This window comes from Jaculus jaculus, chromosome 11 (genome assembly GCF_020740685.1).
Source record: "Jaculus jaculus isolate mJacJac1 chromosome 11, mJacJac1.mat.Y.cur, whole genome shotgun sequence".
NCBI lineage: Eukaryota > Metazoa > Chordata > Mammalia > Rodentia > Dipodidae > Jaculus > Jaculus jaculus.
Genome location: NC_059112.1, coordinates 12,503,069 through 12,528,579, shown reverse-complemented (window position 1 = coordinate 12,528,579; position 25,511 = coordinate 12,503,069). Strand labels below are relative to the sequence as shown.

Below are 25,511 nucleotides of genomic sequence, written 5' to 3'. Positions count from 1 at the left end.
GCACTTCTTCCTGCATAAGTGATTTTGTTGTTGTTTTGTTTTGCTTTTGGTTTTATGGCTATGCTTTTCTCATTGTCCAATAGGTTCTGATTGCTCAAGAGAAAATGGCAACAAACACAGTCTACGTGTTTGCCAAAAAGGATTCCAAATACGCCTATACTGGGGAGTGCCGCTCGTGTCTGGAAAACTCTTCCCGACCTACCAGCACTATATGGGTTAGCATGCTGGCAAGAGGAGGCCAGGTATGGCGGGATTTGATGATGTTAGGGTTCGCTCCTTTGCACCTTGTTTCATTTATTTACTTTTGTACTGAGGATTCAACCTAGGGTCTTACACATTCTAGGCCAGTGCCTACCACTGAGCTACATACATCCCCAGCTGTGTTCCTTTCTCCACACATTCCTCCTCATGATCTCCATGCTAGTCAGAAGATAGCCTTGACTGAGCTAATGGAGTGGGCTAAACAGTTATGAGATAATTAAGATGACTGGAGTAGTGATTCTTTTTTTTGGGGTAGGGTTTCACTCTAGCTCAGGCTGACCTGGAATTCAGTGTAGTCCCAGGGTGGCCTTGAACTCATGGTGATCCTCCTATCTCTGCCTCCCAAGTGTTGAGATTAAAGGTGTGTGCCACCACGCCTGGCCCCCGGAATAGTGATTCTATTTTTTTTCAAATATATTTTTTCATGTTTTAAATATTATTAACAAGATGTTTCGTATGGATACATCATGTGTTGGTACCCTCTTTTCCCTCATCTCTGACCCCATTTTGTTGGGGACGCTCCTCAGTGGTGTTGCAGGTATTCCCCATGGGGTTATGGTTTATACATTGTGGGAGCAGTAGACAGTTATTGTTTGGGGGAGGGTTTTAAAAAAATACTTGTTTTTAAGCCGGGCGTGGTGGTGCACACCTTTAATCCCAGCACTCGGGAGGCAGAGGTAGGAGGATCACCATGAATTCGAGGCCACCCTGAGACTACATAGTGAATTCCAGGTCAGCCTGGGCTAGAGTGAGACCCTACCTTGAAAAAACAAACAAACAAACAAAAAAATATATATAATTTTTATTTACTTACATATTTGGGAGAGAGGGAGGGAGAGAGACTGGGCATGCCAGGGCCTCCAGCCGCTGCAGAGAAACTCCATACACATGCACCACCTTGTGCATCTGGTTTATGTGGGACCTGGGGAATCAAACCTGGGTCCTTTGGCTCTGCAGACAAGTGCCTCAACTGCTAGGCCATCTCCAGCACCACCCCCCCCCTTTTTTTTGAGGTAGGGTCTCACTCTAGCTCAGGCTGACCTGGAATTCACTATGTAGTCTCAGGGTGGCCTCGAACTCGTGGTGATCCTCCTACCTCTGCCTCCCGAGTGCTGGGATTTTTTTTTTATTTTTCAAGGTAGGGTCTCACTGTAGCCCAGGCTGACCTGGAATTCACTATGTAGCCTCAGGGTGGCCTCAAAGTCATGGTGACCCACCTACCCTTGCCTCTTGAGTACTGGGATTAAAGGCGTGCACCAGCACGCTGGCCCCATCATTCCTGTTTTACAGTGTCTCTGTGTGGGGTGGCGGGTGCCAGTGACGCGTTCTTTGGTAGCTGTGCCAGCAGATCGGGTTCGTAGGCGTTCTTGCAGATTCAGATGACCATGCTTTTTTGTGGCAGTGAGCCGTTACAGTGTGAAAAGCAGCAGTGGGTCAGTGTATTGTTTCTTAGGTTGTTTTGTGTCTCTCAGCTTTTGTGTATGTTCACGTTCTCATAATGTTTTACCTTTTCTAGGGTGCAAAAAAGAGTGCTATTGGCCAGCGCATTGTAGCAACTCTGCCCTACATCAAGCAAGAAGTTCCTATCATCATTGTGTTCAGAGCATTAGGTTTTGTGTCCGATAGAGATATTTTAGAGCATATTATTTATGACTTTGAAGACCCAGAGATGATGGAAATGGTAAGATGAAAGAAGAATGCATTCTTGTTGCTTCATAAAATGTTGAGAGGTGCTGATTGTTGCTGGCCTTAACGCCGCCGAGGAGTGCTCTGAAGAGTAGCTCAGCATTAACATGTGTCCTGGTGTGTACTGCGTGGTGGAGGCCGCCAGCCATGCCTGCTTTGTTTCCTGACAGCTCTCTGTAAGACAGGCTTAAAAACAGGCAGCTGAAGGTCACTGACAGCCATGGCAAGAACGTTTTGGTTTTTCAAGGTAGGGTCTTGCTCTAGCCCAGGCTGGCCTGGAATTCACTATGTAGTCTCCATGGCCTGGAACTCGATGTGATCCTCCTGTCTTGATAGTGAGAGCATTTTGACCTTAGAAGTAAAATCACTCAGTACTTTGTAAAGGAGACTATATTAAAACCACACTTGGAGGCTGAGGTAGGAGGATGTTCATGACTTTGAGGCCACTCTGAGACTACATAGTGAATTCCAGGTCAGCCTGGACTAGAGTGAGACCCTACCTCGAACTCACCCCCCCCCCAAAAAAAGACAGGAGACAGAATCTATAGAGATTTATTAATTTGCAGCTCAGCAAGTTTTTTTTTTTTTTTTTTTTTTTTAACCCAGGCTGACTTGGAATTCACCATGTAGTTTCAGGGTGGCCTCGAACTCATGGTCATCTTCCTACCTTTGCCTCCCAAGTGCTGGGATTTAAGGCATGTGCCATCACACCCAGCCTTAGCAAGTTTTAGGTAGGTCATGAAGCTTTTCTAAGTATATTGATATCTAGAAGGAACTTTATTTTGTCATTAAAAATGTAAAAACGAAAAGAAAAAGAAAACAGGCCTGGAGAATGGCTCAGAGGTTAAAAATACTTGCTTGCAAAAGCATGATGGCCTGGTTCAATTTCCCAGTACTCACATAAAGCCAGATGCAATGTGGTGCATGCATCTGGAGTTCATCTGCGTGGCAAGAGACCTTGATGTGCCCATTCTTTCTCTCTGCTGTCACGTGTGTGTGTGTGTGTGTGTATACACACACACATATATACATATATACATATATATATATGTATTTAAGTAAAAGACATGCACAAAGACTCTTTATAATGGTATTAATTATTATTTTCTTTTTTGGTTTTTTTGAGGTAGGGTCTTGCTGACCTGGAATTCACTATGTAGTCTCAGGCTGGCCTCAAACTCACGGCAATCCTCCTACCTCTGCCTCCCCAGTACTGGGATTAAAGGAGTGTGCTACCTCGCCTGGCTGGAATTAATATTTTTCTTTTTTTAAAAAATTTTTATTAACATTTTCCATGATTATAAAATATATCCCATGGTATGGAATTAATATTTTTCTAGGAAGTAAAACTGCCTGTGCTGAGTAGGCTCTTTCAGCAGTCTCTACCTATCTGAGGTGTACTAGGGTTAGGGTTATTTGGCATGTTAATAAATTGGCAGCTGATTCATTTTTCAGGTAAAAATATGAATTTGAGAATAACATGTAAATTATTTGATAGGTTAAGCCTTCTCTGGATGAAGCTTTTGTCATCCAGGAGCAGAACGTCGCATTAAATTTCATTGGCTCAAGAGGGGCCAAGCCTGGAGTCACAAAGGAGAAGAGGATTAAATATGCAAAAGAAGTCTTGCAGAAGGAGATGCTCCCCCATGTTGGCGTCAGCGATTTTTGTGAGACCAAAAAAGCCTATTTCCTGGGGTAGGTTACGTTCTGTTATGCAAAGTTCTTTGCTGAGGTGTAAGGCGTAGTTAAGGTGAAGCGTTTAAAGGTTAGGGTGCACACCCTGCGCCGGGACGTGTGTCGAGAAGAGAAGCACTCAGCCGCGGTGCCCTCCTTTCTGTCCTAGGTACATGGTGCACAGGCTACTTCTAGCCGCGCTGGGCAGGAGAGAGCTGGATGACCGAGATCACTATGGGAACAAGAGACTGGACCTGGCCGGGCCGCTGCTGGCCTTCTTGTTCAGAGGGTAAGAACACACACAGTGACACAGAGTAACCGTGTTTAGAGCTGGTGTCTCTTGAGTTGTCCAGGCTGCTCTCAGACTCCATTCTCCTGCTTTGGCCTCCCGAGAAGCTGGGATATAGGCATGAGCTGTCACACCTGACCTGATAAACTTGTTTTAAAAAATTATTTATATATTTATTTGCATTGCGTGTGAAGACGTGTGTGTACTCATTCCAGTCTTTCTAGCTGCTAAAGATGAAAGCCAGATGCTTGCATTGGGCTTTACCTAGTGCTGGGGTGTTGAACAGAGTGGGTAGGCTTTGTAAGCAGGTGGCTTTAAGCTCTGAACTGTCTCTCCAGCCCTGATCAAACTTATTTTAACAACGAAATATATGGATACTACAAAAGGGATATTAGCAGTGTTTTGCACATATTTTGTTAGTGTCCTGCAGATAGGATTTTTTCAGCCATTTTTTTGTTATTGTCTTACTAAAGATCCTGCCTTGATACTTTTCTAATTCCCTCTTCCACATGTATATACTGTCTGTATATGAATTCTATATGTATATACTCTGCACATGTGTGGTATATGTATGTACTGTATATACATATAGGTATTTTTGTTTGTTGTTTTTTTTTTTTTTTTTGAGGTATAGGGTCTCGCTCTAGCCCAGGCTGACCTGGAATTCACTATGTAGTCTCAGGCTTGCCACACACACACACAAACACACACACTTGCTCTCTCTGTATATTTTTAAATTTTTTAAATTTTTAACAACTTCCATGATTATAAAGAATATCCCATGGTGATACTCTCCCTCCCCCCACTTATCCCTTTGAAACTCTACTCTCCATCATACCCCTTCCCCATCTCAATCAGTCTCTCTTTTACTTTTGATGTCTTGATCTTTTCCTCCTCTTATGATGGTCTTATGTAGGTAGTATCAGGTACTGTGAGGCCATAAATATCCACACCATTTTGTGTCTGGAGGGAACTTTCTATATATTTTTAATTTAATTTAATGTTTTTTGGTTTTTTGAGATAGGGTTTCACTCTAGCCCAGGCTGACTTGGAACTCACTATGTAGTCCCAGGATGGCCTTGAACTCAGGGCGATCCTCCTACTTCTGCCTCCCGAATATTGGGATTAAAGGTGTGTGCCACATGCCCAGCTTTATATATTTTTTTGAGGTAGGGTGTCCCTCTAGCCCGGGCTGACCCTGGAACTCACTCTAGTTGCAGGTTGGCCTCCAACTCATGCCGATCCTCCTACCTCTGCCTCATGAGTGCTGGAATTAAAGGCTAGCCTCTATATGCATGTTTTTTTTTAAATTATTTATTCATTTATTTGAGAGCGACAGACACAGAGAGAAAGACAGATAGAGGGAGAGAGAGAGAATGGGCGCGCCAGGGCTTCCAGCCTCTGCAAACGAACTCCAGACGCGTGCGCCCCCTTGTGCATCTGGCTAACGTGGGACCTGGGGAACCGAGCCTTGAACCGGAGTCCTTAGGCTTCACAGGCAAGCGCTTAACCGCTAAGCCATCTCTCCAGCCCCTATATGTATGTTTTTGTTTAATACCTGATAAGAGTAATAACCACTTTTATACCGACACAGACGTTTTGCTCCTGTGTGGGCAGTATTATCTCTGTGGAAAATGCACATTGTAGACATTTATGTGTTCAAAATAACACCCTCTCATTTCACAGTATGTTTAAGAATTTGCTGAAAGAAGTGCGAATCTACGCGCAGAAGTTTATTGATCGAGGAAAGGACTTTAACTTGGAGTTGGCAATTAAAACAAGGATTATATCTGATGGTCTAAAATATTCTCTGGCTACCGGGAACTGGGGTGACCAAAAGAAAGCTCATCAAGCCAGAGCTGGCGTGTCTCAGGTGAGGGGTCAGCTGTGACTGCAGCATTATGGGAGAGTGTTACCAGAGAGGTACATTCTCTCCTCGTTAGTGTGCGTGTTCTGTTTCCTTGGTTAAGTGTGAAATCAGTTTCAGGGAGGGAGAATTTTTTTCGACGTATGGTTCCAGGTGGCGGTGCATCGTGACGGGGAGGCGTGCGCGGTGGCAGGAGCGTGAGGCAGCTGCTCACGTTCACACAGCGAGGAAGCCGCGGGATGAGCGCTGCTGCTCAGCCTGCTCCTTTTGTAGAGTCCGGGACGCCAGCCCCTAGAGTGGTCATGCCCACAGCTTGCATTCTCAGTTCACCTAATCAAGACAACCCATCACAGAGCCAATCTCATGGAGGTAGCTTCTCAAGGGTGATTCTAGGTTCAGTCAAGTTGACAATATAAACCATCATTAGTGTAAAATGACTTGATATTTTACATTATGAAAATTAGCTATTAGCCATAACATTGAGACTTCGTGGTCCCCCCCCTCCCCATCTAAAATTCACTATCTACATTCCAAGTGGCCTTGAACTCATGGGGATCCTCTCATCTCTGCCTCCCAAGTGCTGGGGTTAAAGAAAGGTGTATGTCACCACGCCTGGCCAAGTTTTTGAGCTTTCTTTCTTTTGTGGAAGGGTCTCATCTCACTTGGAACTTGCTCTCTAGCCTCAAGCTGTCCTTGAACTCATGTACTTACTATGTAGAACAGGCTGTCCTCAAACTTGTATTGACTCTTCTACCTCAGCCACCTCGGTCGGGAACTAAAAGCCCATGCCACCATACCTATCTTTGAGGTTTTGTTTTTTTTTTCTTTCTGTCTCTGAGTTTTGAGTTTATTTTATTTATTAGAGAGAGAGAGAGAACAGGTGTGCCAGGGTCTCTAGCCACTGAAAACAAACCCCAGTTGCATGCACCACCTTGTGCATCTGGCTTATGTGGGTTCTGGGGAGTCGAACTTAGGTCCTTAGGCCTTGCAGGCAAGCACCTTAATCACTAGGCTCTCTCTCCAGCCCTTAAGTTTATTTTTGAGTTAGTAAATTAGAATAACTTATTGGGCTATAAAATAATCTGAATTAGTGAAATTTTGGCAGGATAGGGGAGATAGTAGGATTTTAGTATATAGCCTAGGCTGGGCTTAAACTGGTGATCCTCTTGCCTTAGCCTCCAGGGTTCTGGGAGACAGACCATAGAGTGTGTGGCATGTAGTAGTGTCACACAATTGCCTTCACTGCTAACATAAGATCAGGTAAGCTAGGGCGAGCAAAGTTGCCCGAGAGAAGATTATAGGAGGTGGCCAGCCAATGGTTTGTAAAAATGGCACTTTGTGATAGATAGGTAGTGTGAGGCAGGGAACCAGGCAGACTTTCAGGGTTTACTTCTTGTTTTTCTAGGTGTTAAACCGCCTGACTTTTGCATCTACTCTTTCTCACCTGCGTCGTTTAAACTCCCCCATTGGGAGAGATGGCAAGCTCGCGAAGCCAAGACAGTTGCATAATACGTTGTGGGGAATGGTGTGTCCTGCTGAGACCCCAGAGGTAATGCATTAGAGTTTGTGCTCAGGTCAAAAAGTCTGCTAGAAACTATTTAAGTCACAATTATTTTGTTTTTATTTAATTATGCATTGTGGATTAAAGCTCAAGTTTTTTTTTTTTTAGAGAATTTTATTTTTAGAAAGTGTGAACCTTGAAACCAAATATCTGTGGTAAAGAACTTTTCTGGGCATGTAAAATCAACATGATTAATCACTTGACTTATTCCTTAGGGCCATGCCGTAGGACTCGTGAAGAATCTAGCCCTGATGGCTTATATTTCAGTTGGATCTCAGCCTTCCCCAATTCTGGAGTTTTTAGAAGAATGGAGCATGGAGAATTTGGAAGAAATTTCTCCTGCAGCCATTGCTGAGTATGTATAGTTAGGTTTTCTCTTTGAGCATTAATCTTCATGCTGCAGCTCAGTCCAGAATTGCTAAGCGTAGACTGCTTTTGGTTTCTCATCTAGTGCAACGAAGATTTTCGTTAATGGCTGCTGGGTTGGAATACATAAGGACCCCGAGCAGCTCATGAACACGCTGAGGAAACTGCGGCGCCAGATGGACATCATTGTGTCTGAGGTAGGAATTCTTTTCCCTCTTTCCTTATTGTTGGGGATTGAACCCAGGGCCCTGTGCATTCTAGGCAGGTGTGCTTGCACTGAGCTGCATCTCTAGCCACTGAAGTTAGAATTCATAGTTTGCTAAAAGGGCATGGTCTGTGAGCTTAGACTTGGGACAAGGCCCAGGCTGATGAAGTCACCCTGCTGTGACACTTCCTCCTGAGCTGGATGCTGTGAGTGGCCAGTGTTGGCCCCTCGTCTAGAGGGTGCTGCTCCCGGGGTCTCACTCCTGCCCAGGCTGGGGTTGACCTCCTAGGCTCAGTGGCCCTCCCATCTTGGCCTCCCGAGGGATGGTACTATAGGCTCACACCATTGTTCCCAGTGAGAAGTTTTGGTTTTAGCTAAACTGTAATGAAATAGAGAAAATGAAGTTTTATGAGCTTGTTTATCATTTAAATATAGGTTTCTATGATCAGAGATATTCGAGAGAGGGAAATTCGAATCTACACAGATGCAGGTCGTATTTGTAGACCACTTCTGATTGTGGAAAAACAAAAGCTACTTTTGAAGAAGAGACATATTGACCAACTGAAAGAGAGAGAATATAACAACTACAGGTAAAAACATGGGCTGAAAAAAAGGTGCATTCAAAAAATTGAGATGGAATTCACATATTCTAAAATTATTTTAAAAATCGTACAGTAGGGGCCGGGCATGGTGGTGCACACCTTTAATCCCACACTCGGGAGGCAGAAGTAGGAGGATTGCTGTGAGTTCGAGGCCACCCTGAGACTCCATAGTGAATTCCAGGTCAACCATACTAGAGTGAGACCCTACCTTGAAAAACAAAAAACAAAAAAAAAAAAAAGAAAAAACAACAAAAAAACCAAGAAAACAAAACAGTACTATGTTTTTAGGTACTTATAGGGTTGTACGGCCATTGTTACTATCTCCTAGGTTGTTTTCAACATTTTGTCTTTAGCAATCATATTGTTTTTCTTAATTTTATTATTATGCTTAGGACTTGTCAGATTTGATTTTAGCTTTTGTGATGTGTTAAAATCTCACGATGACCTACATAATGTATAACGTAATACATACAACTTGAATAATGTAAAATAGTTTTTGCTTGTTTGAGACCATCTTGCTGTGTAGCCGAAGGCTGGCCTTGAATGCATGATCTTCTGCCTCAGTGCTGTGATTATAGGTGTGTGCCACCACTCCCAGCAGAAGTAAGAAATTGAATAAAAAAGGTGAACTTGCTTTAGAAATTTATGTTTTAGTAATATGTGCAGGTATATATTTTTATTGTAAAATAACTTAATATGTCTAATAGAAACATGAGGAAACCCCCAGCTCATACCTTTCACAGGTGAAGACTAGTAATGGCCGAGTCTGCGCTCTCGCCGCCGTGTTCCGTGCATTACGCACGTCCGCAACAGCCGCCGCGGCGCGGGCTCTCCAGAGCCGAGTAGAGCAGACTGATGACAGTTGCGGGACGAGAGCTTTCAGTGCTGCTCAGCAGCTGTTTTCACTGTTGATGGTCCTTGCGTGGCCTCTGTACAAACATACAGAACAGTCTGTCTGTATTTAGCAGGCTTTGTGTTAAATGTTCCAGGAGACAAGGAGACTGAGTGAATTCTTCTTAGTTGGCAGGATCTGGTGGCCAGCGGGGTCGTGGAGTACATCGATACCCTAGAAGAAGAAACAGTGATGCTTGCGATGACTCCCGATGACTTACAGGAGAAGGAAGTGGCTTACTGTTCCACATACACCCACTGTGAGATCCACCCGTCCATGATCCTCGGCGTCTGCGCGTCCATCATCCCCTTCCCCGATCACAACCAGGTGCGCGGTCCTCTCTCTCCTGGTTTGCCAGGACCCGGGGAAGCAGTGGGAGTCAGACGAGCTTGCACACGGAGGAGAAAAGCCCTTAATGGGAAGGATCTGTATGGGTCCTGCAGAACCAGAGTTTGACATGCTTGCTCTTATTTTTCTTAGGAGCAATAACTGATTATTCCAAAGTGTTATCATCTATCTTTGAGAAAAACAAAATGAGGAATTTATTTATTTATTTGTTTTTTTGAGGTAGGTTTTCACTCTAGTCCAAACTAACCTGGAATTCACTCTGCATACTCAGAGTGGCCTTGAACTCACAGAGATCCTCCTATCTGTGCCTCCCGAGTGCTGGGATTAAAGGCGTGCGCCACCATGCCTGCTGGAACTTTTTTTTTTTAAATGAATTGCTTTTCCAATTATTAAGTATTCATGTATTTTACTTTTCATTTCTACCATAGTCCCCTAGAAATACATACCAATCTGCTATGGGGAAGCAGGCTATGGGAGTTTACATCACCAACTTCCACGTTCGCATGGACACCCTGGCCCATGTTCTTTATTATCCTCAAAAACCCCTGGTGACGACGCGCTCTATGGAATACCTACGATTTAGAGAGCTGCCAGCAGGTATGTTCCGTTTTTAAATACTGCTCTGCTTATGACACTTCCCTGGGTGCTTGGGAAAGTTAGACATGCCTATCCTCACAGACTTCGTAATGTGCGGAATGTTGTAAAGAATAAAAACAATGGTGGGTATGTGGAACAGGTTATAATGGAGGCACAAAGTCATATAGAAGCAGAGTAACACCATTATTGATTCCTATTGGAAGTGTAGAGCCACTTACATGGAGGAGGTTGCATTTTAGACCAGAGTCATACCGGTGAAGGAAGTGTTTGAATTTGAGACACAGTTTGAGTAAGGGCCTTGATTCATGAACCATAACATGTGGGTCTATGAACCATAAGTGTCAGTATATGGCGGAGGCAGCTGTGTGAGCCAAGGGGACATGCAAGCCAGGGCCGGGGAGGAGGCTGAAGCCTGGGCTCACATGAGGGGAGGATCTGAACAGGTTGAATTTTTTTTTGAGAATGGAGGTTTATCCAATCTTTTTGAGCAGGGAAGAAAGGAAGTTTGTTTTAGGGCTATCATTCTGAGAGTAATGTAAGTAGCATTAGCAGGCAGTATTTTAGAGGTTTTTGTAGTTTTCTAAGTGTGAAATGTTGAAGTCCTAAAGAAATGAAAAAGAATGGTGATTGAAAAATACACTTATGGGCTGGAGGAATGGCTTGGCAGTTAAGGCATTTGCCTGCAAAGCCAAAGGACCCAGGTTCGATTCCCCAGGATCCACATCAACCAGATGCACACGACCCACATGAATGGAATTCCTTTGCAGTGGCTGGAGGCCCTGGTGTGCCCATTCTCTCTGTGTCTCTCTCTCTCCCACTCTTTCTCTGTCAAATAAATAAAAATAAAATATTTTAAAAAAAGAAGAAAGAAAAATACACTTGATAGGACTTGATCGCCAGTAATAAGAGATTGAGGGCTGGGAATGTAGCTCAGTGGTAGAGTGCTTAACTTGTGGTAGACTCTGGGCCTCAGCACTGTCGGTCAATCAGCCAATCACTCAGTCAGTCAGTAGGGAGCATGTTAGAAGAAGGAAAAGGCTTTTGAAGTAAGGCAGTAAATAAACTGTGTTTAGATATGTTTCTATTAGAAAACTATGAAATGATCTGATAGTTTCAAATGTGCTTTGAAAGAAGGTTAAACCTAGAAATGTGAAGTTTTTTATGTTAGTAGTTACCGATGACAATGAAATTGCCCAAGAAGAATTCAGACTATAGTCAGAATTTGCATCAGGAAAAACATCAGGAGAGAAGATTGAGTAATGAGAGCCAAGAGAGGAGACTGAGTCAGGGGGTCAGAGTTTTCAAAGATCTGGACAGCGGGCAGCATGGTGCAAGGAAGCCTGAGGGTGTGACAGTGGCGAATATAAAAGGAGACTTGTTTGGCACTTTTTTTTTTTGGTTGTTTTGTGTTTCTTCCTCTGAGCTAGGGTCTTACTCTAACCCAAGTTGACCTGGAATTCACTATGTAGTCATCTCAGGCTGGCCTCCAATTCATAGCGATCCTTTTCCGCCTCCCAAGTGCTGGGATTAAAGGTGTGCACCACCACACCCTGCAGAGATTGAGAGTGGAGCCCCAGGGCCTCCAGCCACTGCAAATGAGCTTCAGATGCATGCGCCCCCTGTGTATCTGGCTTATGTGAGTGCCAAGGAATCAGACGGAGGTTGTTAAGCTTTGTGGGCAAGTGCCTTTACTGTGAGCCGCCTCTCCAGCCCCACTGCCTCTCGGCACTATTGTTCTATTGAGAGTTTTCTGGCTTTGAATGTAGGTAATGTTATTTCCCTTTTTAACTTTTTGTGGCACCAGATATTGAGCATTGAGCCTGGGGTCTTGTACATGCTAGGTAAGCATCTGACTTCCGAGCTACATCCCCAGCCCTCTTTTTATTTATTTACTTATTTGAGAGAGAGAGAGAGAGAGAATTAGGCAGATAGAGAATGGGCACATCAGGGCCTTCAGCTGCATGTTCCATCTTGTGCATCTGGCTTACCTGGATCCTGGGGAATCGAACCTGAGTCCTTTGGCTTTGCAGACCAGTGCCCTAGCTGGTTAGCTATCTACCTCTTTTAATTTTTCTTGAGAAAAACGTCTCACCAAGGTACCTAGGCTGACCTTGAATTTATTATGTAGCAAGGTAGGCCTTGAACTTGTAATCCTCCTGCTCAGCTGTGGAGTAGACAGGATTCCAGGCCCATGGTACTGGGCCTGGTTTGCTTGTCTTTAGTAGATCTGATTTGTTGACTAAAAAGGACTTTTAACAGTCTCTGTATGTGTCAAAAGAACCTTATTTTTTTCTTTTCAATATCCTGTTCTGCAGTTGTCCTGGGGGTTTTAACATTCTGATAGTACATGCTCATATGCTGAAATTTTTGGGGGGCTGGAGAGATGGCTGCGTGGTTAGAAGCATTTGCTTGCAAAGCCAGACTGCCTACATTTGATTCCCTAGTACCCTCTTAAAGGCAGATACTCAAGGAGGTGCATGTGTCTGGAGTTCATTTGTAGTGGTGGAGGCCCTGCCATGCCCATACTTAACTCTGTCTTTTGTCTCTCATAAATAAATAAATAAATAAATAAATAAATAAATAAATAAATAAATAAATAAAATATTTTTCAAAGTCTTCCACATGGGTGAACTGGTCTGGTCTGCAACATGCTCCTGTCTGTTCTGCGCCTGCAATGCTGTTGTAGACACTGCAGCTTGAGAAAAAGAGAATTACAGTGCAGGATGGGTTTGAAAAACATTCCTTCTTTTGGTGATTGGAAGTGCCTTTGTCCTAATGTCTCTGGTGTTCAGGACAGCCCTTCCTGTAGCCCATGCTGGCTGCAGGGCTGGGCATGCAGGCATGTGCCACTTTGCCTGGCCATAATGAGACTTCTGTATAAACCTTTTGTTTTAGTATATACAATTCCAGACATAGAAAAGATGTAAAACTAATGCAGAACTCCCACATACACCTTTATCCAGATTTCTTGGCTAACATTTTGCCACATTTGCATTGTCATTTTCCTGTTTTTTCTTTTCCCTATTTGTAAAGGTATGTTGCAAACATGAAGCCACAATATTCTAATTCTTCACTGTGCTTCGTTAAAAACAAACAAACAAACTTAGCCAGGTGTGGTAGCGCACGCCTTTAATCCCAGCACTCGGGAGGTAGAATTCAGAGGATCACTGAGAGTTTGAGGACATCCTGAGACTACATACTGAGTTCCAGGTCAGCCTGGGCTAGAATGAGACCCTACTTCGAAAAGCAAAAAAAAAAAGAAAAAAGAAAAGAAAACTAAAGAAGTAGTTCTGGCTGCACACACTAAGAATTAACTGTGGTAGGAAAATGACACTTTGGGTGGCCTGAAGAAAGAACGGGCTAGGGCCAGGCTTAACCCTAACGTTGGAAATCATGAAGCTGACGGTGCTTGTCATGTGGAAGAGAGCTGCGGTACAGATCAGGAGGCCTGGCTAGGGAATGCACTCTACGTAGGAGCTGTGTCAGGAGCACCGCTTCTAAGACATAGCTGCAGAGTGGTGGCCTCAGATTGACCATGACCAGGAGGAGTAGATGTTGACACTTAACATGGTGAAACCCTCACTGTCTGTGGCATGCGATCAACTGAAATGGATTTAAAGGAAAGGGCAGGTTTTCTTTGCTTCCTGGATAATGTTTTAATGCGTGCTTTTAAACTCACTGCAGGTATCAATTCAATCGTAGCCATTGCATCATACACTGGCTATAACCAAGAAGATTCTGTGATCATGAACCGCTCAGCTGTAGACCGAGGCTTTTTCAGGTCAGCTTTTTATAACCTCTGTCAAAACACAGATGCCGTTAGAAACATCAGTCTTTTGACGTGTGTGCATATGTGAGTGATGGGTGTATATGTGTGTGGGCACATGTGTACATGTATATGTGCATGTGGAGAAGGGAGGACAGGCTTCGCCTTCAGATGCACTGTCTGCCTCTGTGACACAGGCTGTCAAAGCCCTGAAGCTCACCAGTTAAACAAGGCTGGCTGGCCAGTGAGCTCCAGGGACCACAGGCTTGTGCCACCATGCCTGGCATTTTTATGTGCATACCAGGAACCAAACTTGGGTCCTCATGCTTGCAAGGAAAGCATTTTCCTGACTGAGCTACCTCCTTGGTCCTAAAAAGCTGTTTAAGAATAGGTTTGAAGCCAGGCTTAGTGGTGCATACCTTTAATCCCAGCACTTGAAAGGCAGAGGTAGGAGGAACACTGTGAGTTTGAGGCCACCCTGAGACTACATAGTGAATTCCAGGTCAGCCTGGGCGATAGTGAGACTCTACTTTGAAAAACCCAGAAGTTTAGAAAAAAATAAAAATAAGAATAGGTGTGACCGTGCCCCAATCCAGAAAGCAGAGGCCTGGTTATTGATCACAGGCAGTTGAACACACTGATTCTTTTATTTTTATTATTTATTAATTGATAGACTGATTGTAGTACTGGCGATTTCTCAGGCATGCCTGGCAAATGCTCTCCCACTGAGCTGTATATCCAACCTGTGACACTGATTCATGTATCTCTAGGTTTTCAGATGCCAATATTTTTTTTTTGGTTTTGCGAGGTAGGGTCTCACTCTGGTCCAGGCTGACCTGGAATTAACTCTGTAGTCTCAGGGTGGCCTTGAACTCATGGCAATCCTCCTACCTCTGCCTCCCGAGTGCTGGGATTAAAGGTGTGCGCCACCACTCCCGGCTCTCAGATGCCAATATTTTGAATATCCTTTCTTTTGTAACCAAATACACATTTGTATTTCGATAATATAGAAATGTCCAAATAATAAATAAAAATAAAGCCATAGTCTTGGAACCATAAAATAAATTCTGTTACAAAATTGTGATTTTTTTAAAAATTTGTTTTGTTTTTTGAGGTAGGGTCTCGCTCTAGCCCAGGCTGATCTGGAATTCACTATGTAGTCTCAGGGTGGCCTTGAACTCACAGCAATCTTCCTACCTCTGCCTCCTGAGTATTGGGATTAAGTGTGCCACCATGTCCAGCTTAACATAATTTATATGGATATATCATGTGTTGGTTCCCTCTTTTGTCTTGTCCCTCCCTCCATTTTGCTGGGGACCCTCCTCAGTGGGGTTGCAGGGATGTAACCAACTCGAGCTGCTCCAGGTTAGGAACCACCGATGAGTGAGAACATGTGGCGTTTGTTTTTCTGTGATTTTGTGAGCGCTGAGTATGATCTGTTTCAAATGTGTCCATTGTTCTACACATTTTATTGTATTTTTTTTCTTACTGCTGAGTGGAATTCCATTGTGTAAATGTACCACAACTTTGTTATCCATTCATCCAGTGATGAGCACCTGGGATGGTTTCAGTCCTAGCTATTATGAATTGAGCAGCTGTAAACATTGTTGCGCAAATACCTCTGTAGTGTAGCATGGAGCATTTAGGATAAATGCCCAGTAAGGGAGTAACGGGGTCAGTTGGTAGCTCTACTCCTCCTTTTCAGGAGTCTTCATATTGATTCTCATAGTGGTTGCACAAGTTTATGGCTTTACTGTTTCCTTTTAATAGTTTATTGACAGAACATTTTCTCTCAAGCATGGCATAGGGCTGGGGAGATGGTCAGTCAATACAGCGTGTATCCTGCGTGCACACGGACCTGAGCTCTGCGTCCACGTCCACGCTGGCCGCGGCAGCGCGTGCTGTGCTCCCAGCTCCAGGGACCAGGAGCCGGCAGCAGCTGCGGCTCGGTTAGATGCTGTGTGGAGCAGAGGCGCGCCTGACCGGCCTTGGCACCGCTGCCATCCCTGATTTGTGCTGGAAATGGTCTTCCAAATACCATCAAAGAAAGCACTGCTGGTGCGTTCTCAGTGTTCTTATTACGTGAGATAGAAGTTACCTTTAAAACTTTTGTTTTTAGGTCTGTTTTCTACCGTTCATACAAAGAACAGGAGTCCAAAAAAGGATTTGATCAAGAGGAAGTGTTTGAGAAGCCTACACGGGAAACTTGCCAGGGTACGTGACCTGATGTGTGAGGGTGGAGTTCAGACCTGGTGTCCTGTACGCTGCTAAGTAGGTTGTCCAGTGGCCCAGCCGTTCTGCTGCTGTGAGAGCTGCTGCTCCTGCCGTCCTCTCAGAGTCCTGCGCAGCTCCCAGGTGGCCCTGAACTGAGAAGGTCTGGGGGTTCCAGAGACTGGCTATTTGAAGGCACGTACCTCACAGCCCGCTCACCCTGCCGTGCCGATTCTCGTGCTCCAGTATGTACGTTTGCATGGGAACTTACTTCCCCCTTGCTTCTCCACACTGTGGTGAAGCCATCCTTATAAGATTGATTAGCCATAATTTTTTTTTTTTCCGAAGTAGGGTCTCGCTCTAGCTCAGGGTGGCCTCGAACTCATGGTGATCCTCTTACCTCTGCCTCCCAAGTGCTGGGATTAAAGGTGTGCGCCACCATGCCTGGCTTGATTAGCCATAATTTTTGTGAACACTTAAAAATATTGAAAAGTTCAAACTTACTTTCTAGTTATTATTTGAAGTTTTTTTTGGGGGGGGGAGTGTGAGATAGGATCTCGCTTTAGCCCAGGCTAACCTGCAGTTCGCTATATATTCTCAGGGTGGCCTTGAACTCACAGTGATCCTCCTATCATTGCCTCCCAGGTATTGGGATTAAAGGCATGCACTACCACACACAGCAATTGTGATAGATATTTTAGAAGTACTTGTACAGGGATAAATTTGATGTATACGCAGCATTATTTTTTTTATTTTTTTTTTTTTTGGTTTTTCAAGATGGGTCTCACTCTAGCCCAGGTTGATCTGGAATTCACTATGTAGTCTCAGGGTGGCCTTGAACTCTCAGCGATCCTTCTACCTCTGCCTCTTGAGTGCTGGGATTAAAGGCGTGTGCCACCATGCCTGGCTCTATGCTGCAGATTTGACACCTAAAAGTTATTGTATGAAGGTATAATATGTTTTGTTTCCTTACCTATCTTCCTGTTTCTCCATTTCCACTGGGTAGTTTTATACAGCAGTGGGTTAAGACTGCACAAGCTTTCTTACAAATCTGTGGAAGGATATAGGTCGCGGGCGTAGATATTCTTTCTTACGTCACATTAAGGCACACTTACCCAGCACTCAGGAAATGTTTCTGGTGGGAGCTCCTGGCTTCCTACTGCTCACTTCACTGTCTTTTCCTTAGTAGGAGTTTTTTCTTTGTCAACTAGGTATTAGGGTTCAGAAGCTTGTAGTATTTGTAGTAAGAGTCATAATGAATATGATTTATGGAACAGATTCCTGTGAACTCTTCTTGGCTGAATTGGTTCATGTGTGTGGCTTCTAGTTCTTATTGGGAACTTTGTGGCATTTTCAGTCCTTTTGTAATGTCATTTCAGAAAATTCCACGTCTGTTTCCTCACAGGTATGAGACATGCAATTTATGATAAGCTGGATGATGATGGCTTGATAGCCCCAGGGGTTCGTGTATCTGGAGATGATGTTATCATAGGGAAAACCGTCACCTTGCCTGAAAATGAAGATGAACTGGAGAGCACTAACAGGCGTTACACCAAAAGAGACTGCAGCACTTTCCTCAGAACCAGTGAGACGGGCATTGTGGACCAGGTTATGGTAACTCTCAACCAGGAAGGATATAAATTTTGTAAAATTAGGGTGAGTGAAAGAACTTTATTCACATAGCTGGTTTTAGAAACTAAACACTTCACTTACTAACCTATTTTTATGTGAATTCAGGTGCGCTCTGTCAGAATTCCACAGATTGGAGACAAATTTGCCAGTCGACATGGTCAGAAGGGAACCTGTGGTATTCAGTATAGACAGGAGGTAGGCGTCTTTGATCTCATTCTCAGCCAGACTTTTATGGAGCATTTTGTTAAATTATGATTTGCTACATACTTTCATTTCGGGTTGCGGTTTGCGATGACAGTCTACTGTGGCGGGTGGGGAAAGCATGCAGCATTCGTGCGGCACCGTGCCTGCGGCCTGCGGTCGGGAAGCAGAGGCTGAGCACTGCTGCTCAGCTCGCTTTCTGCCTTTTGACAGTCTGCGAGCTCAGCCTGGGCGTGGTGGGTCCTCCTGCCTCAGCTAACCTAGTGTAGGCAATCCCTCCAGGTTTTCTCAGCGTTTCTTTTCATGGTGATTCTCAATCCTATCAAGTCGACAGCTGATATGTTGAGCAGTACTTGGGTCCTACAGAAATTCACATGCAGACAATGTCAGTTCTAGATTTGTGACTAAAGAGATTCCCTTCAAGCCTCTTTTAACTAAATCTCTTTACAGGACATGCCTTTTACCTGTGAAGGAATCACACCTGATATCATCATCAATCCCCATGCCATCCCCTCTCGAATGACTATTGGCCACTTGATTGAATGTCTTCAAGGGAAGGTAAGTCACTAACATCATTAATTCAAAATAGAATTTAAATTAATGTTTCTCCCAACAAGATGATAGGTGATTTCTCATTTTTTAAATTCATTTTAAAAATATTTTATTCATTTGCAAAGAGAGGGGGAGAGAGAACAGGAGTGCACCAGGGCTTCCTGGTTCAGTACCACTCTGTGCCTCTGGCTTTACATGGGTACTGGTGAGTCACACCTGGGCCTTTAGCCTTTTGTAAGCAAGTGCCTAAACTGCCGAGCCATCTCTCCAGCCCCAATTTCTCTCATATTTCAGTCAGGGTATTCTATTAAATGCTAGTATGGCATTCTTCTCTTTCAACTTGATATTCTGCTACTCATTCATTCACTCGCTTTTGAGAGAGGGAGAATGGGCCTACCAGGACTTCCTGCTGCTGCAAACATGAATTCCAGATGCCTGCCCCACTTTGTGCATCTGGCTTTATGTGGCTATTGGGGAACTGACCCTGGGCCATTAGGCTTTGTAAGCAAGTGGCCTTTAATGGCTGAACTATCTCTCCAGCCACATGATTCTGATTTTGCTTTAAAAAATTATTTTTATTTATTTGCAAGCAGAGAGGGAGAAGACTCACCAGGGCCTCTGGTGGCTGCAAACTCCAGATGCATGCACCACTTTGTGCATCTGCTTTGCACGGCTACTGGAATCAAACCCGGATTGTTAGGCTTTTGTAGGCAAGTGCCTTAACTGCTGAGCCATCTCTCCAGCCCAATTTTGTCTTTCATTTTTACTTAATTTTTAAAAAAACTTTAGCAAGTGAGCGAGTGAGAGAGAATTGTAGCACCAAGGCCTCAGCCACTGCAGTCGAACTCCAGATGCTTGCGCCACCTAGTGGTCATGTGTGACCTTGCGCTTGCCCCACCTTTGTGCACCTGGCTTATGTGGGATCTGGAGTGTCGAACATGGGTCCTTGGGCTTTGCAGGCAAACACCTTAACTGCTAAGCCATCTCTCCAGCCCCCAATTCTATTTTTTTTTTTTTTTTGGTTTTGCAAGGTAGGGTCTCACTGTAGCCTAGGCTGACCTGGAATTCACTAGGTAGTGTCAGGGTGGCCTCAAACTCACAGTGATCCTCCTATCTTTGCCTCCCAAGTCTGGGATTAAAGGTGTGTGCCACCACGCCCGGCTCCCAATTCTTTGTTGTAATCCTTTGTTTTGTTTGTTTGTTTGGTTTTTTGAGATTGGATCTCGCTCTAGTTCAGGCTGATCTGGAATTCACTATGTAGTCTCAGGCTTGCCTCAAACTCATGGTGATCCTCCCACCTCTGCCTCCCAAATTCTGGGATTAACATAGGCTAGCCACCATGCCTGGCATAATCCTTTTTTTTTTAAGCAGGGGTTCACTCTAGGCCAGGCTGACCTGGAATTCATTATGTAATCTCAGGGTGGCCTTGTACTCACAGTGATCCCACCTCTGCCTCCCAAGTGCTGGGATTAGAGGCGTGCACCACCACACCTGGCTTTTTAAAAAAATATATTTATTTATTTAACAGATAAAGTGGGGGAGTGAGAGAGCATGTGTGGGAGAATGGGCATGCCAGGGCCACCAGCCACTGCAAACGAGCTCCAGTTGCATGTGCCACCTTGTGCATCTAACTTATGTGGGTACTGGGTATTCGAACTTGGGTCCTTAAGCTTCTCAGGCAAACGCCATAACCACTAAGCCATCTCTCCAGCCCTTTTATTTATTTATTTATTTTTTTGGTTTTTCGAGGTAGAGTCTCATTCTGGTCCAGGCTGACCTGGAATTCACTGTGTAGTCTCAGGGTGGCCTTGAACTCATGGCAATCCTCCTTGGTGCTGGGATTAAAGGCATGGGCCACCACGCCTGGCCGCAGCCCTTTTTTTTTTTAATTCAGAAATTTGCAAAGCTATGGCCAAGACTACATACAATCTGTGTGTGTATATATTTTCTGTAATAAGTTAATTCATGGGTGGTTACTTCCATGTGACTTTAATAATTGTATAGCTATAGCAATGGCTATGCATGCATGCATGCATATGAGTGAAGGGGTTTTGGTTTTAAGCATCGTGTTAATGTAGAGTGGAATGGCTGTGACTAACACACACACGGGTGGCTTGATTTTAGGGCACTAAGATGTCATTTTCCTTAAGCACTCACAAGTATTTGGAAGTGTTAGTGCTTTTGTACATGATTCTATAGATTTCTATTTAAGACTTATACTTTTTTTTTTAGGTAAGTGTCTTATATTAGTTATTAATAAAATGAATTTTTAAAAAATTTTTATTTAACACTTTGTAAGCATAGAGAGATAGACAAGAGCCAAACAGAGAGATGGGCATGCCATGGCCTCCAGTCCCTATAAATAGTCTAGAAATGCACGCACCACTTTGTGCACCTGGCCTTACGTGAATACTGGGGAATTGAACTCTGATTGGTAGGCTTTGGGAGCAAGTGCCTTAATTGCTGTGCCATCTCTCTAGCCCTAAAATGAATCTTTTAAAAAAAAATTTTTTTTTTTAAGTTTCTTAGGATGGGCATGATGTCACATGCCTTTAATCCTAGCACTTGAGAGGCATAGGTAGGTGTGCCACCATGCTGGGCTTTAGCATAGATTTTTAAGTTTAAAATCTTGATGTTTAAAAAAGTATGTATTTATTTGAGTGAGGAGAGGCAGATAGAACGAGTAGGTATGGTGTGCTAGGGCCTGTTGCCACTGCAAATGAACTGTTGCCACTGTGAACATTTTGCAACCAAGTGCCTTTAACTGCCAAGCCATCTATGTAGCCCCCAAATTTGCATCTTTACAGACAGGATTTTTTTAAAAAAAATTATTACTTATTAAGCTTTCTTCCAGTTACATAAATGTATATTTTTACACAGGTTGTAGTCTAGACAGGATGTTTTTGATTGGCTCTGTTTTTATTGGTACTTAACTTGTGAAGGGAAATTGTCGGAGCAGCACATTAAAGCGTACTTTTATTCCGTAGGTGTCAGCTAACAAGGGCGAGATCGGTGATGCCACTCCATTTAATGATGCTGTCAACGTGCAGAAGATCTCCAACCTGTTATCTGACTATGGTTACCACCTCAGAGGAAATGAGGCATGTCTGCTCCTGGGTGGTGCTTTGCTACCTGCATTCTTTTTCGTATATGTGTGCTTTTATTCCAAAAAAATAAGTCTCTTCAATGCACAGATCACAACTGTGCAGCCTGGTGAATTTTCACAGAGTAAACACCTGTGGGACGAACGCCATACCTAGGAAAGAAAATGATCCGGAGTGCTTTTATGCCCTGGCAAGCCCTTCCAGTCCCTGCCCCTGCCACCCAGGCCACCTGCTTTCTCCTTATACACTAGTGATGTCTGCTTTGATTTTTGTATCAGTGAAGTTATGCACATGCACATATATCCTTTGAACGTGAAATTTTAAAGTTTTGTGCTTCAAAATTTGTCTTTCAGGTCCTCTATAATGGATTTACTGGTCGAAAAATCACGTCACAGATTTTTATTGGCCCCACTTATTACCAGCGTTTGAAGCATATGGTGGATGACAAAATTCATTCTCGTGCTAGGGGACCTATTCAGATCCTTAATAGACAGCCCATGGAGGGACGATCTCGGTAAGAGGGGTCAGGAACCACTGAGCATCTAGTTGTCATTGTTCCTTCATGTATTATTAGCTAGACAGACCACTTCCAAGACTGCTGCCTCTACTGTAGTTGCCCGGTATGTAGTTCCTCTGTTATGAGCAGGATAAGTGCTTCATTCTCTATCTTTATGTCCCAGTTTTCAGTATAGTGAGCTCGTGATCTAGCATTCTGAACAATGGTTCTTTTGTTTTGATAATATCATAAATCTGTTGGCTTATATTATGTTTTTGTATGTGTTAAAAGTAGAAAGGGGAGCTGGAGAGATGGCTTAGTGGTTAAGACACTTGCTTTTGAAGCCTAAGGACCTAGGTTTGACTCCCCAGTACCCATGTAAGCCAGATGTACAAGGTACATGCGTCTGGAGTTTTGTTTGCAGTGGCTGGAGGCCCTGGAATACTCATTCTCTCTCTCTCTGTCTCTCTGCCTCTCTCTCTAATAAATAAATAATATGAAATATTTAAAAAAAAATCAAAAATAGAAAGAAAGCGACCCACATCCTCTCGTGTGGCTCTCTGGATGTATTTCTTTGATCATGGGGAAACCTGTAACCACTCCCCTGTTCTTCCAGGGGCTTGCTAATGCACATTTATCATTTCACACTCCATTGCCTTGGAGATACTTTCCTTTATTGACAAGCTGCTTGATTTAGATTGACTTTTTTTTTTTCTAAGGCAGGGTCTTACTCTAGCCCAGGCCTGGAACTCACAGTGGTCCTTCTCTTCTGCCTCCTGAGGGCTGGGATTAAAGGTGTGTGCCACCATGCGTGCCTTAGATTGACCTTTTTTTTTTTTTAAAAAAAAATGTAATTCTTGTTTATTTTAAATATAAATTTTTTAAAATCCTTTTTTAAAAAATCTTTTGTTGTTGTTGTTGTTTATTTAATTTATTTATTTGTTTGAGAGCAACATGCAGAGAGAGAGGCAGATAGATACAGAATGGGTGCACCAGGGCCTCCAGCTACTGCAAACAAACTCCAGACGCGTGTGCCCCCTTGTGCATCTGGCTTACCTGGGTCCTGGGGAATTGAGCCTTGAACCAGGGTCCTTAGGCTTCACAGGCAAGCGCTTAACTGCTAAGCCAACTCTCCAGCCCCATAATTCTTTTTTAGATTGACTTTTAAAAAAATGTATTTTTATTTATTTGAGAGAGAAACAGAGAGAAAGAGACAGACACAGAAAGTGTGAGTATGTCATTGCCTCTAGCCACGGATGGCAAAAGAACTTCAGACGTGTGTGCTACTTTGTGCATATGGCTTTAGGTGGGTACTGGGGAATCCAGCCCACGCCATCAGACTTTGCAAGCAAGCACTTGTATGCTGAACCATGTCCCAAGCCCTAGATTGACCTTTAAATTTACTTTTGAGTATGGAGTTGAGTTCTCGAAAGCCAAACGCTAGTATGGTGATCCCCTATTCTACACTGTGTTTTTCTTTTGATTTCTTTATTTGAGAGACAGAGAGAAGGAAGCAGAGAGGGAAAGAATGTGCACACCAGGGCCTCCAGCTGCTGTAGAGGAACTCCAGATATGCACCACTTTATGCATCTGCCTTATGTGGGTCCTGGGGAATCAAACCTGGGTCCTTTGGCTTTGCAGGCAAGTGCCTTAACTGCTAAGCTGTCTCTCCAGCCCTGTGTTCTTCATGAGGACAGTTCTGTGCTGTGCTTGGGAATCTTCACGTGTCTCCTTCCTCTGGGGACCGTTGAATGCACATCAAATGCTTGGTAGACTCCTCTCCCCAGCAGGTTAGAGCGACCGCTAGGACATACGGTTGGAACCTGGCTCTTCCCCACTGATTTCATTGTTTACTCTTGTCACAGTGATGTTACAGTTAAAATTAATTAAAAATAAGTACAATCTGTGGTTTTCTTCATGCAGTGACGGTGGCCTGCGTTTTGGAGAAATGGAGCGAGATTGTCAGATTGCCCATGGTGCAGCCCAGTTTTTAAGAGAAAGGTTGTTTGAGGCATCAGACCCGTATCAGGTTCATGTCTGCAATCTTTGTGGAATAATGGCGATCGCCAATACCAGGACCCATACATACGAGTGCAGGGGCTGCCGCAATAAAACCCAGGCGAGTAACCACTGTGTCACGTTTGTTCAGGGCACACCATGCTGGCCTAGGGGTGGCAGACTCAATGTGCAAGAGCAGGGTGCCGTGTCCACTAGCTAGGCAGCGTGCCTGTGTAAGGTCCCTAGTAGGAGAAGATTAGAAGAGGTTTCCAAAAATCAGCTGAAGTGGGGTAATTTCTCTAACCTGTCCATCTCTTTGGAATAATAATGAGGGGTTTTAAATAATGAGGTTTTCTTAAACCGTTGACTTATCACTTGTCACTGAAAGGGGTAAGCATGCACTTTGTCAGTACAAAGGGGAGAATGCGCGAATTGGCTGGGGAAGCGCCGCTGCAAGGCGGGCAGGGGGAGCACTGCTGCCCCGCCTCTCGCCTCAGCCCCGTCTCCGCCGCGCGGCCGCTCACCTGCCGCCCGCATCTGTGTCCAGGGTAGAAAGTGCACGTACCTGATAGAGTTCTGCTAATTGTTCTTTGTTTTCACTTTCAGATTTCTTTGGTGCGAATGCCGTATGCATGCAAACTGTTGTTTCAGGAGCTCATGTCCATGAGTATTGCACCCCGAATGATGAGTGTTTAATTCTTTTAAAGGATCTCAACAAGATGTTTGTAAATATCTTATTTCTGTGATATGGCTTTTAAAAAAGTGACAAACCATACTGTATTGTGATAAACATTTTATTTGTTTTGTTTAAACATATGCATGCTTTTCCTTCTGTAAATAAACAATAAATTTTTGTAGATAGTCTTGATGTGTTTTCTTTGATTTGATTTCACTATGTGAAACCAGAGAATATAACTGAAGTGTTAGTGGGTTGGATTAAAGAAATCTGTTATTAGGCAGGAATAGGGTTACAGGTGAACTCTTAGAGGACTTGTAGCTAGTATATTCTGCAGGTTTATATCTCAGCAGCTTCATCTGTTTAAAAAGAGAAAAAAGGTAAAAGTTAGTTACATACCTGGGCATGGTTGTCGGGTGGTTTAGTGTTCCGGGTCACAGTAGATGGGCAGGCATGGGGGCATGGCAGGCGGGGCATGGTGCCAGGCCCGCCCTCCAGCTCTGAGGCTCAGAGGTAAAGGCTAGCCT

General features: G+C 43.9%; 2 protein-coding genes across 4 annotated transcripts in view; one reads left to right on the top strand and one right to left on the bottom strand.

Annotated features, from left to right (window-relative positions):
* Polr2b (RNA polymerase II subunit B) overlaps nt 1-25,172 on the top strand; it is a 36,357-nt gene extending 11,185 nt beyond the window's left edge. For all 3 annotated transcript variants that reach the window (XM_045161341.1, XM_045161342.1, XM_045161343.1), the window contains exons 6-25: nt 84-242; nt 1,778-1,942; nt 3,446-3,642; nt 3,791-3,910; nt 5,597-5,783; nt 7,183-7,326; nt 7,554-7,693; nt 7,790-7,901; nt 8,345-8,499; nt 9,532-9,730; nt 10,180-10,348; nt 14,033-14,129; nt 16,234-16,328; nt 17,731-17,981; nt 18,063-18,152; nt 18,609-18,716; nt 21,698-21,811; nt 22,168-22,328; nt 24,234-24,429; nt 24,915-25,172. In XM_045161341.1, the coding sequence (XP_045017276.1) occupies nt 84-242; nt 1,778-1,942; nt 3,446-3,642; nt 3,791-3,910; nt 5,597-5,783; nt 7,183-7,326; nt 7,554-7,693; nt 7,790-7,901; nt 8,345-8,499; nt 9,532-9,730; nt 10,180-10,348; nt 14,033-14,129; nt 16,234-16,328; nt 17,731-17,981; nt 18,063-18,152; nt 18,609-18,716; nt 21,698-21,811; nt 22,168-22,328; nt 24,234-24,429; nt 24,915-25,004 (2,949 nt within the window). In that variant the 3' untranslated portion in view covers nt 25,005-25,172. The remainder of the gene's footprint in view (nt 1-83; nt 243-1,777; nt 1,943-3,445; nt 3,643-3,790; nt 3,911-5,596; nt 5,784-7,182; nt 7,327-7,553; nt 7,694-7,789; nt 7,902-8,344; nt 8,500-9,531; nt 9,731-10,179; nt 10,349-14,032; nt 14,130-16,233; nt 16,329-17,730; nt 17,982-18,062; nt 18,153-18,608; nt 18,717-21,697; nt 21,812-22,167; nt 22,329-24,233; nt 24,430-24,914) is intronic.
* LOC101595661 (insulin-like growth factor-binding protein 7) overlaps nt 25,087-25,511 on the bottom strand; it is a 68,951-nt gene continuing 68,526 nt past the window's right edge. The window contains exon 5 of the mRNA XM_012950348.2: nt 25,087-25,343. Within this exon, the coding sequence (XP_012805802.1) occupies nt 25,324-25,343 (20 nt within the window). The 3' untranslated portion in view covers nt 25,087-25,323. The remainder of the gene's footprint in view (nt 25,344-25,511) is intronic.